The sequence below is a fragment of the Mesoplodon mirus genome (genome assembly GCF_964341445.2).
Source record: "Mesoplodon mirus genome assembly, chromosome: 18".
Lineage (NCBI taxonomy): Eukaryota > Metazoa > Chordata > Mammalia > Artiodactyla > Ziphiidae > Mesoplodon > Mesoplodon mirus.
The window spans coordinates 22,643,966-22,660,347 of NC_138994.1; the positions used below are offsets into that span (position 1 = coordinate 22,643,966).

Consider the following 16,382-nt stretch of genomic DNA (forward strand, 5'->3'; position numbering starts at 1 on the left):
CCGTGTCCCCCGCATCGGCAGGCGGACACTCAACCACTGCGCCACCAGGGAAGCCCCTATTCTTGTTTATAGTTTAGGGAATCTGGCAAATCGGTATTTTTGTTGATTCCAGTGAATGAGTCAAGGAGAGGAGAGCCTATCACTATCTGACTAGCAAGACTGATCTAGCCCTTTTACAGTGAAAGTTGTGAATTGTTCAGAAGTTCTCAAAATCAAGCAATGTCACTGGCTTGACTTTCCTGGCTGCCAAATAGGAGGAGTCGAGAGAGATGGCATGTTCTCAGTAAGCAGTTCTGCAGCTGTTGAAAAGGTCAAGTGGTTTAGCAAGTTCTTGTCTACGGACAGCTCTTTGCCTCCCAGGCCACAGGCTCACTCTAGAATGTAGGAAAATGAACTGCCCTGAGCTCAGCTGACTCAGGCAAGTAGCATGAAGCGCTGACTTCACCTCCCTTGGGACACAGAGAGCCACCACTTACCAAAGAAGTTTCTGGATACAATGTCAGTGCAGAGAAACCCACGGTGAGGTGCACGAAGGCCCAGAAAGTACTAGGAAGTCACTGAATTTGGAAACTTGGAAGCAAATTCTTTTAGGTCATTCTCTAAACTTCATGGTCACCACCTCCTTCACTGTGAAGCCTACACAATGCTCTGCATCCCTAAAGCAGCATTCCATTTGGAATCGATAAAACCCTGTTTGTCTATAACTGGTATAAAGGCGTTCAAGCATAAGGGTTATTTTTTCCCTTCATGATACTTCCTTTCAATAATCCTGCAATGAAGAAAAAAAAGGAAGGGGGGTGGAGCTGTATTTAACCAAACATCAGAGTGCTGATATATTTAAATACACTTTCACACATATATTCCTCCATCCAATATAGATATTCTACTTTATAAATCTGGTGATCATGTCCTGAGGCATCTTTTGTCTGTAACATGGGGTAAATGTTGAAAGCATTGAAACGACATTTGAGGTCTGACAACTGAAACTTCAAAATTGGATGAGCTGGATAGACCAAGACTCCTTCTCAAGCTACAACGTGAATATGAATCACCTGGGGATAGTATTGCCCTCCAGGTTCTTCCGTAGGTTGTCAACAAGCTCCCAGATGATGGCATTGAAGAGCAAGGTCCCAGAAGGCAAATTCTAGGGTAGGGCAAAGCTTCTCAAAACTAGCATGGCTACCTCACGTCTGAAAAGGGATTCCAGAGCTAATGCCCGTTGGGTGAGTGAGGATTGGTTTTGCTTGTAGAGTTCTAGCTCTAACTTCATGAAGAGTGCCCACCAGACCAACTGGAAAGTCTGCTCTTGCCTATTCCTGGCATTGTATAATCATTATACCAAAACTGCAAAAGGTTTTTTTTTTTTTAATTTTTTTTAAAGCAACCTTTTGCTTCTTAGAGGCAGACTCTGGTTCCCTGTCCTTACACTCTGTCCTTTTTCTTTAAGTTCTTCACGCTGCTACCTTCCTCTGTGGATATTTATGAAAGATATTTCTTACACTCCACCTTATTTCTTGAATGACCATCAGGACACCATTGTGTGGGCAGGCCCCAGCACTAGACATTTCTAATTTGGGTTTATTGCCAGACACGTCTGATCTCTTAGTTTAAGGCTGGACCTTAAACTAAGAGATGAGAGAGGTGAGCACCAGAACAATGGAAGGAGAGAGCTGTGTTGAGGCAAAGTGAAGCCTTTGTTGATATTCAGCAGTAGGGAAAGTGTTTGAGGCCCTTCAGCTCTTTAAAACTTTCCCAGGACCATCAGAAAGAAAGAAAGAAGGAAGGCCTTATCCCCATCCAAAGAAACACATTTTAACTATCTGATGATATGTTAAGGTGTGAAAATACGGAATGGCTGTAAATTCCTGTGGAAAATGGAGAAATGGGTAAAATAACTTTCATAGATGATGCCTGAGAATCTTGTGTGTGTTCATGCCGTTCCCCTCCACACACCTCCACCCCTTAGAGGAACTTAACATTCCTAAAGCCAAGGAAGGCCCATCACCTGAGAAAGATGATGGACTGCAGCGATCTTAATACACTCCAGGGGGAGAAGGACTTCAAAATCCGCATAAGAGAGTGTGTTGTCATTGGAAAGTCATTTGAATGATGTCGGCAGAAGTAAGGTGAGCCCTCCACCCTGTATTCCAGCAACCTGTAGAAGTGATGTAAATCTGAGGTGAAATACTAGGGACTTCTAAGAGTCAGCTCCTGATTCAGCAACACCAACTTGTTTAAGCAGTGAGCAAGAGAGAGGTGAGTGTGTGCCTCCAGATGTAACTGGTGATCCACTCAAACTGTTAACATTAAGATCTAGCAATTCTTCTCTAAACTGGAGTAATGTGGATACAAGTCAATTAGGTCTAGCCACTTGGTTTACAGGAGAAATCAGGGAACTCTGCAGACCCATCCCTGTTTACCTGTAATGTAATAACATTTTCTTTCCCAGAACATCTACATTGCAGGCAGCGGCACTACCCGAAGGTGTAAGACAAATTTCCTAATATTACATGCATTACGTATAGGACCAGGAAAAACTCAAATAACTAGATGGCCTATTGATCACCATTGTTCAGTGTCAGGAACACATGGAAGCCAGAAAGTCTTGGTCTTCATCTTTTCATTTCAGCCATCTGGACTCATCCCCACCACAAGCCATCTGATTTTAATAATGAAATAATGGCCTTCACTTCTAACCTAGGAATATCGAGTCTGAAGTCCCCTGCAGATGAAATGGCTTTCTAATGAGTCTTCAAGACTGTGATGCTGTTGTTTTGTTATGTTTTGTTCCATATGTTTTGGAAGTGGGGTAGTGTGGATGAGAGAACAAGAGAATATAGAGTTCCAGCAAAGCTTTTACCTGCAGGGCATTTACACATAAAAGCAGCATTTCTGGAACAAAGGATTTCCATGAACAACCCAATTAATATAGATTCACTGCCCTTTTTGAAATGTCTTTTATTGGTTGTACATTCTCCTATGAGATCAACACACCCTTTCTTTCGAGGACACCTGGCTCCTGAAGACTTAATTCTTTGTCCTAGCCATGAACGCAGGGCAAGCACTTTGACAGAAGGAGGTGGCGGGTGTCATTTGACATTGTCACTGTCTTCTCCATCTTCATCACGTTATTCGAATCAGTTCATAGATTGACCCGACATGGAAAACAACACCCCTGGAGTGAAGCCTTACACACACAAGCACAAACCTCCGGAGACAGATACAGTGTCTGCAGCCCGTTCCTCAGCAGCAGTAGGAAACCGAAGAGTATCCTGAGATAGGAAATCAGTGTCAGCTCTTCATCCACAGAGGAGTCCAAGTGTGACCTAATCTCCCGATTTCATTTTCCTTTGAAAATTCTCATTTTCCTTGAGGTGGTGGGAGGGAGGCCAGAGCGGTCGCCATACAAGCCACGTAATAATCACGTGGTTCGACACCTCAGCCATTTCCTTGGTCAAAAACACAGATTCAAAGAACTGTTTCGCGGCACATCAGAACCTTGTTCTTCGTTTACTGTGCTCTCAGATCAGAAAGGGTGGGGGGGATTATAAAGTTATGCTTTGTGCACGATAGTCTGATTGGAAATTTCACCACTGAATAACCTATGTCAGAGAAAATTACTCCCACCTTTGGCAATTATTATAATTCCTTGTTTACTGACTGCTAGGGGCCAACCATCCAGGCTATGAAGTATGCCCACCAACGGCATTTACATGAAAAGATGAATTTCTCAAGAATAAGGACCTAGGGCAGGTGGCTTCTCCCAATATTAAAAACAACCATGACCTCTTTAAAGCCACTTTATCCCTCAATCCAGGATATTTCTGTTAACTCTATTAAAACTTAACCTACATCAACGCTAATACTTGCATCTACCTCAAGTCCTGCGCATTAGCTTCCAGGAACGAACTTTTTGGCCAGCCCAGTATTTCCTTGGTTTCGAGATTTTGAGATAACATCACCAATTACAATAAGCGGTAGTTTAAACGAAAACAACAACAACAATGCACACAACCTGGGTAACGGGAAAGCTAGGCTAAAATGAAAATGCCTGCCTCCCCACCAAAGCTAACAAGGGAGAGACAACAAAAGGTGCACGTCCCCTCAAGACAGGTATTTTTAAATACAATACTGAAGCTTTGGCTGGAAGTTATCAATTGATATTCATAATTCCCCTTGCCCTATACAATGGTTTAGGAAGGTTTTCCCCTTAAGGAAGCTGCCGCACACATTTCCGTGTAGAAGAACACACACAGAGTTAAGGATAGACCCCCAAGTTCTTCTACCTTCTTCAGCTCACAAGCAAAAAGTCCCCAAGGCCAAAACACAGATGTAACATGCACCTCAAAGGCATGGAAACATTCTACCCACAGTCTTCAGAGGTCTTTACTGTATAAACTTATAATGAATTCCATACTTTACAGCCCAGCCCACCTCAGCCATAAAGAAAAGATATGGCAATCCACAAAGAAGAGATGAATTTCACCAGGAAAGGTAGCAGTGTGCTCTACATGGCAGGAAAGATGAAAGAATCCACAAAATGGGAGTCAGTCTTCTATTTCACACTCTCCAGAGACACAGAGCCAGAGACGGGTTTTGAAAGATAGGGGTGACAACCTCTCCGATCTCCTTTCAGAATATATCAGGTTCCAGGAAGAGATAGCAGGGCCTCCTAACTAGCATCTAGAATTACTTCCTTCTAGCATCAAGGGATTGTAAAGACCAGGCATGTTTCCACTTGCCCAACAGCTGTCTTTACAATAAACATGGCTTAAAACCAAAGTTGGGGTGCAACACAGGAAAACAATCAATCATATATACAAATAAAAAAGGTCTCTCATAAAATTCACACAAGGTAAGAAAAAGCTGGGTTTTTTTTTTTCCATACGAAGACCAGATTAATAAATGAAAGCAGCATTTTCAGCAGTAAAACTGAAGCACAAAGGAAGCTGGGGAACCCCACTTATCAAACTAAAGTTCTTGTAAAGTTCAGTTCCATATAGTAGGTATATATCTAGCATCTCATCAATATTTTCACAAAATATATAGAAAAATGTTCATGTATTTAAATAAACAATTTGAACTATTGATATACCCCAACTCCTCTTTCAGTTTTAAATGACCCCATGTGATGATTCTGTAGCGTAGGAAATATGTCCCAATTGTGGAAGTTAATTACAGAAGGAAAACATTTTTCCTCTAAAAATACCTATTTTATTAAAGCATCACTTCATCATTCCAGTTCATAGAGAAAAGTCACTCCACTCAGAAAATAAATTTGAGACTAGAGAATAAAACAAACACATGGGTAAGGTGACGGATAAATTGTCTGAATTTTCTTAATCGCACCTCCTCGGGTGGCTTTCACACAGAGATTGGCTACGAATGTGACAAATTGTTGCCAAATGTAACTTTTTGACACAAATAGTTGTTCTGAAATGTCTGCTATGGAACCCCAGCTGTTAAATTTGGTTTGATGGCAAAGGTACCACTGTCAGAATTCACCACAGATTTTTGATGAGTGTGCAGAAGGCACCTGATAACGATCCGTTTGATGTCTGAATGTTCCCTTGCGTTCCATTCACGACAGATACACTGTCTCAGTTTCCAGCTCCCAAGGGCCACCCTGGGACCCACTCCTGTTCTCCACCTGTGCAGCCTTTGTAAAACCCAGCAGTGGTGGCCTTCAGCTTGAGCCTCAGAACGCACCCTTCTCCGTGCTAACACTGTCCAAAGAGCTTTATTTTTTTCCTTTGTGTCAGTGAACAAAAATGACAGTTCCCGCCTCAGCAAATGGAGAAATTTAGAAATTCCACTGCCCATCAAGATCCCAGTGACAACACTTCCTTGTCACTGAGATCAGGTTACTCTAAACCACTTTACAGTAATAACCAACTTAAGGATCTATATGCATTGCCATCACAGATCAACATCTGCGTTTTCTTTCAAATGATTCACGCTTAAAAGTGAAAATACATGACCCTCTCTTGCCCTTCTGCTTCCAAGCCCTGTTAGCATACTCAAGACAGCAAACATCAGGGACACACAGATATTGTTGAAGACAGCTCCCAGATTCTTGGGCTGTTTGTGGTCCTCGATGGGTCATTTCATCCTAAGTTCCCAAGACTTTAATAGCCACAGAGACTTCCACTTAAAGGGAACAATATTGATAGCCAAATATTCTGATTGGAGTTTGACAGGGGTTTCAGATAGGCAAGGTTGACCTTTATCACACTCTCTTCCCTCCCCCTTCGACAAGAGACCCCTTCCCCCCAAGAAGCACCAATGAATATAGTCTGGAAACAACTTCTGTGCCCTTAACTCTTACCTCCCCGAGAATTGAACATACAATAGGCCACTTGAGATCAGAAGAAAAGAAAATAGAACAACCACTTCTTCCACACTGCTTCAGAAAATTCAAACTAGCTTTGAGTGTTTTTTTTTTTTAATTATAAATTCTAGCTCTTCTGGTGAAGACCTGTAGTGTATTTCTATGAACATTCACAGTTCTCTGCAGTGTGAAAAAAGTATGCTCATCAGATAACCTTTGGTGTCCACCTTGCTTAAAAATGTTTGCCCCCGGAACTAAACGTTAGGAGGCTCGGTTTTGTGTTCATTTTTCTTTACCCAGAAGGCAGCTGATAGATGGGTTGCATACTCTCAAAATGCTTTATCACCCCTCTAATCATGTACCTTTTTTTCTGGGTGCCATCAGTTTAAATGGTCTCTGTAGAATCAGTAACACTAGGGAAACAAGAGAAAATTCTCTGATATCCAAATCTATGCCACTCTCTGAATCCTCTTATAGTTCAGTATTTTGAAGAAAAAAATAATAATAAAGGCTTGGCTTTTTGATGGATTTTCCCATAGGAGATCATCTTTATAGTATTACTGAAAATAAATTAAGGGATATATCTGTCTGCTTCTCTTATCAGCTTGCTCTTCCATGGGGGTGCCAGCCCTTTGCATTTATCTTTTCTTCAAGCCCCCAAGCACAATTTCACATCACTGTTCAGCCTTAAACTACAAAGTCCAATGACAATCCCCTAGGGCAGTGGCTTGACTTGCTCTGTTGAAATAGCTTGCAGGCTCCAACACAAACACTGGCAGTGACCAAATGATGCTAATTGTTAATTTCTGGCTACAGTAGAATATGACTTCGGAGGAAGACATATCCAACCCAGCTGCTCTTCTTAAAAGGCCAAATGGAAGTTTTATTATAAGGTCTTATACTGTGAATGAGAGCTTTGCTACAAGTTCTCTTAGCTGTCCCTTACCATTTCACAGTCTGAGAACAATAGAGTCCGTGTAGGCAAGACCAATGCAAAACTGCTGATTCTGACTTTTGATATATGAAAATGGTTGGATCATTTCCTTTCCACGGAAGTGTTAAGTCAGCCCAGTTCATCTGTAACCGGCAGAGGAATAGCAAGCAAATGCACTCAAGAAAAATAGAAAAGACCCTAATGGCCTGGCCGAAGCCACAAACCCTGGGGATTACTTAGGAAGTTCCATTTTGTTTTGTTTTTTTCCTATATTAAGACACAAGTAAGTGCCTAAACTGCCCCGTGCTTTCCCTGAACTCAGTCTCCAAGTCATAAGAGCATTAGCCTCATTCCTCGAAAGAGACCTTGAAACCCAGAAATGCAAAAGTGTAACCTGGGCAAAACTCATGTGTGTCGAGATTAACTGTGCACAGAGACATATGTCCATACTGACAACTGTAAGAAAGAAATACAATGCAAATCTCCCAAAATCTAACTGTAAACTCCCAAGAATAAAGGGCTTGATATCCTAGTTCACATGACAAATACAAGTGATGTCAAGATACTGACAGTCCAAGGGAACAAGGCTGGATATTTTTAAATTCTGTTAACACATGTTTGTGTTATGAGGTGCTATCGGCTTCTTTTTAAAGAAAAGAATCCCTATCACAAAGTCCTTGACCTTGCTTTATGTTTTTTCTGAGGCCCAGTTCTCTTCCCTCAGTTCTCTTCCCTCAGATACAAAAAAGGCTTTTAGAGAAATGTTGCTTGCAAAAGGAGTTTGGGTCAGGAACTGAAAAGATAAACCCCAGCTGAAGTCTTGATTCCAAATGGCTCCATTAGAAAACCTGCAATGGTAGAATGATACTTGTAGAGCTGTAAACACAGACTCTCTAAACCTCAGAAAAATGACACATCTTCTTTGCAGACACCAGGAGCAGGTGGTGAGTGATGTATTTGGTGGCAATATGCTTCCCCCAGAAGGATAGTTTCATTTTGAAGGCTCTGGAATTCAGGTTTTACTTCCCTAGGTGAAGAGAAAACATTCTTTTAGGTAAATTGCCAGATCAAATACTTAAATATGCTCTCTTAAGGAGTTTCCGGGTATCATTTTAAGTGTACTTTATGTTTGCCTGATGATGTAGCAGGAAAAAAAAAAATGTTTCTGAATAGTAAAGAGACTATAGCTTTAAGGAAGATGTGTTGTCCTGGAAGAAGAAAATAGAGACAGCTTAGGTAACTGGCAGGCTGTTATTTGTATAGCATTCTGTACAGCAAAGAGGATAATTACTGACAGAAGCAAAGCAAATTATACAGTTGTTACAGTCCCATGGAGAAAACAGAGCTTTCACCAAGGGCTGTGGAGCCCAGAGATTCAAGCAAGGCTGGCAACCCAAGACAGTCACATCGGAAAGGAGGCATCCAGCATAGACCCCTTAAAAAAGGAGTAAGGTAAAGCGGTCTCCTCTCTCCAAGCCCAGGGACAGCACTCAAGGGGTAGGTCTACGTCCCCTATAGCTCTAAGTCTACCTGAGAACAAGTATTTTGACCCCAAACTATTCTTTATCACTCTCTTCAAAGACAGCCAAACAGATGAGGTGGATGAATTGGAAGATTTTAACAATTCTATCTACCTTCTACTTCTGAGGTTAAAGTGGCCTCCCAACTTCTCAAATCCTGATGCAGTTCAGGAAGAAGGAAAACCGAATGATTTGTGTCTGGGTTCATGATTCTCCTTGGACATGAATCACACCACAAAGAGAAACAAAATGCAAAGCTAAGAGACAAGAATGCAGTGAACGTCTAGGAGAAGTGTGCCTTTATTTCCATGTTATGAAGTTATTGCATAGAAATGCAAAAGGTGGATACTCAATTTAATCTGAAGAAAATTGTCCCATTGGCTTCCAGAGCAGAATACTTACCTGAGGAAATTAAGAGGCAATTTTCATGGGATTGAACAGTCCCCATCTTTTCAGAATTCATTTTCCTATGTCCATCTTCCTAATCTGCCTCAACAGCAGTTGAGCTAAATACTCACTAAATGGAAGAACTCTATACATAGAATTAATCAATTGCAGTTTTGTATTTGATGGTCTAGAACAGGTTATGGAAAACCATGGCCTGGCCCACTGCCTGATTTTGTAAATAAAGTTTTATTGGAACACAGCACTGTGCTCATCCATTTACATATTGTTTAGGGATGCTTTCACTCTCTGACAGCAGACTTGAATCGTTGCAACAGAGACTGCGTGGCACACAAATCCAGAAATATTTACTATCTGGCCCTTTATACAGAAAAAGTTTGCCAACCCCTGGTCTAGGGTGTCACAGTCCACATTCTACAGAGCAAGAAGTTATTGATCATATGGGATTGTACTCTGTTCCCCTCTCCCACAACGAAAAATGTTTGCAAAACTATGTACAGTGTACATTTTTCTAGGGAAAATGTCCTAGCTTTCAACAGAGTCTCAAAGCAATCCAGAGTACCCCACTTAAAGCCAAACAAAACCAAAGAGTATCCTTAGCACATTAAACAGTGCTACACACACACACACACACACCCCTAGATAAGAGGAACATGGACCTTCTACAGTAAAATACCTTTTGTCTATTCTATCAGGTTTGGTAACTTCCTCTTCCTAGATTTTACTCTGGCAGTTTTCCATCTGAATATGTAAATCATCAGGGGTTGGATTGAAAACTGCACCTTCTACTTGCTAATAAAAATGGAAGATTCCCTTAAGCTAGGAAATCTCCCTTTAAGTTATAGATAGCCATTAAGAAGGCAAAATCCCCAGCACAGTAGAGGTTTAATTCATTTTACTAGATGTGACCACCAGCTCCAATGAATTTTATGAAAAGAAGAATAATCCTTCAAGGTCAGAGGGCGTTACATAGCTAAAAAAGCATTGGGGTTGGGAAATTAAGAAGTAGGTATCCACTGCACTTTCAGGCCAAAGATAAGGTGTTTTGTTCGACACCTTTGGGAGAAACAGAGTAGTTTCCCTGAGCAGAGCTGGTGAAGCCTCTTGGTCAACAAAAGCATTTTTAGAGTTAAACTACAAAAACATTCGCCCCTCTCTGCCTCCTTTGTGATTCTGTTCCAAAGACACTAAATCAACTGCATTCGCAGAAAACAGTGCCTCTTTAGCCTCAAGGCTGACCTCCTCCAATGCTGGGGCAAAGGAATGTTTCACTTTCTAGACCATGACATCAGGGTCTCAGGGCTGAGGAACAGCAAAGAAGGGTAGGGCCTCAATTAAAAACCTAATCAATGAGAGGCAAGCAACAACAATAATGAGACACAAAAGTGAAGTCGTACAGAGGACCGAGTAACCAAGAGTTGCGGTTTCAGGGTCACGAACTGTAGACAGAGCAAAAAAAAAAAAATCAGTAAAACATACATCTGTGGTTCCCAAACTGTGTGCTGAGATACCGTGAGACTCCACAGAAAACTCCCAGGGACACGAGATATCGTAACTTTTCAAGGGAACCACAGTGGCATCTGTAGGACATCCTGCAAACTACAGTTAAGTTGTGTAGACCTAGTATGGGAGAATGTGCACAGGTTATATGCAAATATTATACCATTTTATAAAAGGGACTTGAGCATCCATGGATTTTTGTATCCATGGGGTGTCCTGGAACCAATCCCCCAAGGGTACCAGGGACAACTGTGTAAGTCCTCCAACTTTGCTCTTTTACTTCAAAACTGTTTTAGCTATTAGAGATCTTTTGTGCTTCTATATAAATTTTAGAATCAGCTTGTCAATTTATATATTTTTAAAACCTGCTGGAATTTTTATTGAGAGTGCATTGATTCTATAAATCACTTTGGAAAGAACTGATATGAAAACAGTATCTTCCAACGCAGGAACATAATATTTCGTTCCATTTATTTAGGTCTCCTTCATTTCTCTCTGAAACATTGTACAGTTTTCACTGTCAGGTGTTGTGTCTGTTTTGCTAAATCTGTCCCTGAGCATTTTGAGGTTTTTGATGCTCCTGTAAATGGTACTGTTTATCGTCATTTCAATTACCAACTTCTCCTTGCTAGTTTAATAAACTGTTTTAACATGAAAAAAAAAGTTTTGTGGACCTAACGACTTAATAAATGGAACTGTTAAGTATTTCTTCTGGCCTAGGGCACCGTGGAAAAAGTTACTAAGACAATCAATGACACCCTGCACAGAGGGTGTTTAGGAATCGCTGGCACGTACACTTTGGGGTTATGCGTGGAGGAGATACGAGCGAGGTAAAAGGCGAGCAGTTCTGAGCTGTACGCACACGTACTCATTTTCCATCTCAGACTGTGTAAGCAAGAGAGAAGCGGCTTATGTAACCAACTTGTTCTGATTACATCAGTGTGAGCAAACACAGACACTAGAAGAACGGATGGTTCTTCCACATTGGGGCTGATAGGAGTTGCCAGGTGGGAAATAGGGGACTATCTGATATTTTATCATGAAATACACACATCTGTGTGATTTCCTTCTCCTTTAGTCACCACTGGGGAGGCTCTGCACTTATTCCAGGGAGGTTGACTTTGCTTCAAAACGAACACGTGCTTTTTTGAGAAATCTACATTTGAAATTATCTTCAGAGCCAATGCATGGTCTTTTAAAAAGACATTTAAAAGTTTTCAATGGTAAAACTCCAGCTCTGAGGGCAAATTTGACTTCTAGAAGTTGCCAAGCACAGCTTGGTGCTAAGTCTGATACACAAGGTGGGGAAAACAAAGAGGAAAATGCCTGGTAAGGATTTTTGTAAAAACAAACAACTGAAGAGTAATTATAAAATGATGATTCCACATGTAACACGTATGGGGGGAGGAAGTGGATTCTGAAGCCTTTTCTGAAAGAGAAGTGGCCAAGATATTTAGTAGCATTATTCACATAAATAATCCTGAAAGTGTTTCCTCTGAAGGGCGATCCTTACTGATACACACACATAAACGGCAATTCTCCTAAAAGTCATTCACATTACTTTTTTGGCATACCTCTGAAGCCAACAATATATAGAGAAATGGATATCTTTATCAACATAAAGACAGTATATAATGTGGGTAATTATATCACACCAAATCAAATACATTTGTGGAAAAAAGAGCATGATCTCTTTTATAGAGATATATTGGCTTTCTGATACGCTGATAATTATAGGCAAGGCTAATATTCAGATGGTCCATGCTGATAGCACATGAAATATTTTGAGTATCATCCCTGGACAGGGATTTCTTCTCTCTCTCTCTCTCTCCACACGCGCACACACACACACACACACACACGTATGTATGTACAGGAGACTCCCAACTTACATCAACTTAAATATGGTTTATGCATCTCTATATTTATTTTAAAATTAGTTGTTTAGAACTTATAACACAGTTCTAAAAAAAGTCTTAAACTTCAGACTTGTAAGGCTATCAGGCCATTCTACTTTAGGTATCTTAGTACATAAGATACCTAATCACCATGTAGAACATCGTTTCTATGGGGAAAAGGTATCCCAAATTTCAAATCAGTATTCCATCTCTCTCCTTAGGGGGTAGTAGACCATGTTGTCAACCCTGCTGCACATCAGAATCACAGTTGTGGCCTGTAAAAAATGCCAGCTCCCAGGTCCTACCCTGACCAGTTCAGTGAGACTCCCTGGGGCCTTGGCATTAACCACGTTCACAAGCTCCCAGTGATGCCAGCGTGCACCAGGGTTGAGAACCACTGACTAACTCCTCTCCCCGGGTGTACTTGTTTTGCGAGTCCAGACCCTGGGCTCACAGACTGGAGAGGGGTACACATGAGACACACAGTTAGTTAAGAAAATTTCAAAGTAGGAATCACAATGAACAAGAGGTAAAAGTAATCTGACCCAGACCAGATAGATGTCTTGCTTTACATATTTCACCAAAAACTGTCATGAAATGGCCTCAGATTTTTTTCTGCTACTTTCTTTTCTCAGAAGATGAATGAATACAGTTGTGATTTTTTTCTCTGGGTCTCAAAGAGAGAAACTTCCAGACTTAGAAAGAAGGGTAGGAAAGTGAATGGCAATAATAACTGGGATAATACCCTTTTTCTCTGGCTGGAAAAAGATGAAGACCAGGATAGCATCAAAGCAGATGAATTTGATGTTTATCAAATAGGTATGTCTTGGAACTGAAGATGAAGAAGTGTATGGATGAGCCATACCCTCTCTGGGCATGAGCTGGATGCCAAGAACAAGGGAAACATGCAAAGAGAGAAGAAGATATGATTGCACTTCAAAATCTAAAAGGGAAAAGAGCGGAGTATTCAAGGGAGCAGTCTTCTCCCCATATTTGTGAACTGGAGGCAAAGAAAGGAACAGAGTGTGTTCTTTTTTCTTTTAATAAAAATCCTCTGCCCTTGTGCTGCAAGAGTAGCTTTGTATTAACACAGTGTCCAAAAGCAATGCTTCCTGGTGGTTATCAGTTGTATTTTCCCTGTGGGCCACTTCACTCTTTGACCTTTGAGGAACCTCAAGCCCTAAATCAGAGAACCCATGGGTGTATCTGGCCATGAGAAAGAGCTTTTGTTGCTTCGTCAACCTGTTAGGAAACCACCATGGAGCTGGCCTCCCACCGTGGAGCAATCCACTGCTGAAGAAGGACGTGCCTTGAACTCAGCCTGTGGAAATGTGGCCTCTACTTCCAGGAATTCATTCATCCCTTCCCATTATCTTCTCACCTTATCAGAGAATGACTCACTGCCTTTAATTTTCTTCTACTGCAGCCCTTGCATTTATAGTAAGCCTTCTTCATTGAACAGAAAGCAAAACCAAAAAAAAAAAGCAAGAGTACAGTAACGACAAAGGCAATCCTTGGGGCTTATACATTGTAGGAGGGGGAAAAGCAGAGGAAGGCACTGATTCTCTGTGTGGTTTGACTTATTTCCCCGTAGGACTGACAAACGTCCTCCTTAGATGTTATTTATAGATATTAGATGTTATTTATAAGAGCCATTTGGCAGAATTTGTGACATCAAATACAAACACGCATGCGTGCACACGCGTAGAAGGATAGATGATAGAAAATCACATCACAAATCACATTCCATTAAAAGTGTAACACAAATGTCAAGAGAACCAAATCTGTGACTCTTTGAGCTGTGATAAAAGTGATTTTATGTTTTCCAAAGTTGGGAAAAGAGTATGACCAGGATACCTTGCCACTTCACCAGAATATGTGGTTATTACCCAGGATGGAGCAGAAATTTAGGAACAAGGCAGCAGCCACAACAGCTGGGACAGATACTTCACAAGAGCTCCTGGTGGATACTTTTATAATACTCTTAAAGATGCACATTAAATAACTTCTTCTGGACCACAGACACGACTGAACTTAAAAAATGAAAAAGCCTATAAATACTGCCAACCCAATCTTGTCTTTTGTCTCTCCCTCCTTGCATAAAATGGAATCTTTTCAACCAAGCGCTTAAACATAAATATTATAATAATAAGTGGGACAAACCACAGATCTACTTACAATTTCATCACCACTGTAGCACCTTTTTACCAGGGCCAGTGCATTCATTTTGTAAAGAACAAGAGAAGTCTGAAAAGCCTAAGGACTCATATGATACATCATTAAATATTTAATCACCTTTTTAAGTCCTAAGCCTTTATCATATTTCTTCCATCTAGACAGTTCATTCTATACTATAGATTCCAAGTCCCCCTTTGGAGGGGGAAAAAAAAAGGAAATGGGGAGAAAAAAACCTTCTGAGAGGCAGGGTTAAATTATCTCAAAGATGAGTTTCTATTGGCGCTTTAGTGAACTTGCTTCACCCTGTTAAACCCACCAATCCACAGGAGGGTCAACTGATGGAGTCCATTGTTTTTAGTCTCCAAGAATCGATTTTACAAAAGATGCCACGTCTGTCGCTTTGGATTCGTGTAGGGTGAAAAATGGATGTTGCTGGTAGAGAAAAGAAAAATACCTGATATTAATACCTGTCACTGACAGTGCATAAGATTACCAAATTAACAGATCTGGTTAGTCAACAAGTTAAGTACCCCTATCAGGGCTAAACTGGACTCTTCCTACCCCCTCCCAAACCAAGTACACATTTAGTGATGCAAACTTTTTTTTTTAATTGGAGTATAATTGCTTTACAATGTTGTGTTAGTTTCTGTTGTACAATGAAGTGAATCAGCTCTGTGTATACATATATCCCCTCCCTCTTGGACCTCCCCCCTCCCAATCCCACCCTTCTAGGTTACCACAGAGCAGTGAGCTGAGCTCCCTGTGCTCTACCGCAGCTTCCCACTAGCTATGTATTTTACACACGGTAGTGTATTTATGTCAAACCTAATCTCCCAATTCATCCCACCGTCCCCTATGCAAACTTTTTAAAGATATTGCTTAGCTGCTGCTCCTCCCATTTTGGTATATATTTCCATGACAGTGTATCCACTGCTTTAAACTATACACATGTAACTAGCCATATACATCCGTCCCGGGTAAAATATAAGGAAGAGCAAAGATGGTCCAAGGCTCCGATTTACAAATAACCCTGTCCCTTACAAAGTAATTTTTAGACAGATACAGCAGTAAAATAATTAGACATTTTAGAGGCTTATGTACATTCAGTTCTCAAGAAGTGGGTGGCAGAGTGAGAAACCCATTTTTAAAATACCAGGCGAGCTGGTTTGGACTGAAACAGTTAACAGTGCTACTTTTTAAGCCACATCTACAAGTTATGTCTCTCCATGATGATTTGATCCATTTGGAAAATAATGTAGGCTGCCCAACTCGAGGTATGGGCAGAGAAAGTTCAACTTGGAATTTAAAAACTGAAAAGCAGGGCTTCACTGGTGGCGCAGTGGTTGAGAGTCCGCCTGCCGATCCAGGGGACACAGGTTCGTGCCCCGGTCCGGGAAGATCCCACATGCCGTGGAGCGGCTGGGCCCGTAAGCCATGGCCGCTGAGCCTGCACGTCCGGAGCCTGTGCTCCGCAACGGGAGAGGCCATAACAGTAAGAGGCCTGCGTACCAAAAAAAAAAAAAAAAAAAAAAACTGAAAAGCAAAAAACTGCAGCTCCAATTAAGTAAACTTGACATCAAGTCTTGTTGTTTGCTGGGGGAATAAGCACGGTCCAA

At 41.1% G+C, this 16,382-nt stretch overlaps 1 protein-coding gene across 2 annotated transcripts in view; it reads right to left on the reverse strand.

The window, feature by feature from the left end:
- Positions 1 to 2,999: 2,999 nt before the first annotated feature.
- Positions 3,000 to 16,382, reverse strand: part of MAP2K6 (mitogen-activated protein kinase kinase 6) — a 126,809-nt gene continuing 113,426 nt past the window's right edge. The window contains exons 12-13 of one of the 2 annotated variants that reach the window (XM_082603664.1): positions 15,083 to 15,198; positions 3,000 to 3,272 (exon numbers count right to left, since the gene is read on the reverse strand). In XM_082603664.1, the coding sequence (XP_082459790.1) occupies positions 15,121 to 15,198 (78 nt within the window). In that variant the 3' untranslated portion in view covers positions 3,000 to 3,272; positions 15,083 to 15,120. Of the gene's footprint in view, positions 3,273 to 6,303; positions 8,293 to 15,082; positions 15,199 to 16,382 lie in introns of those variants that run through there. The other variant, XM_082603663.1, reaches the window with a different exon arrangement.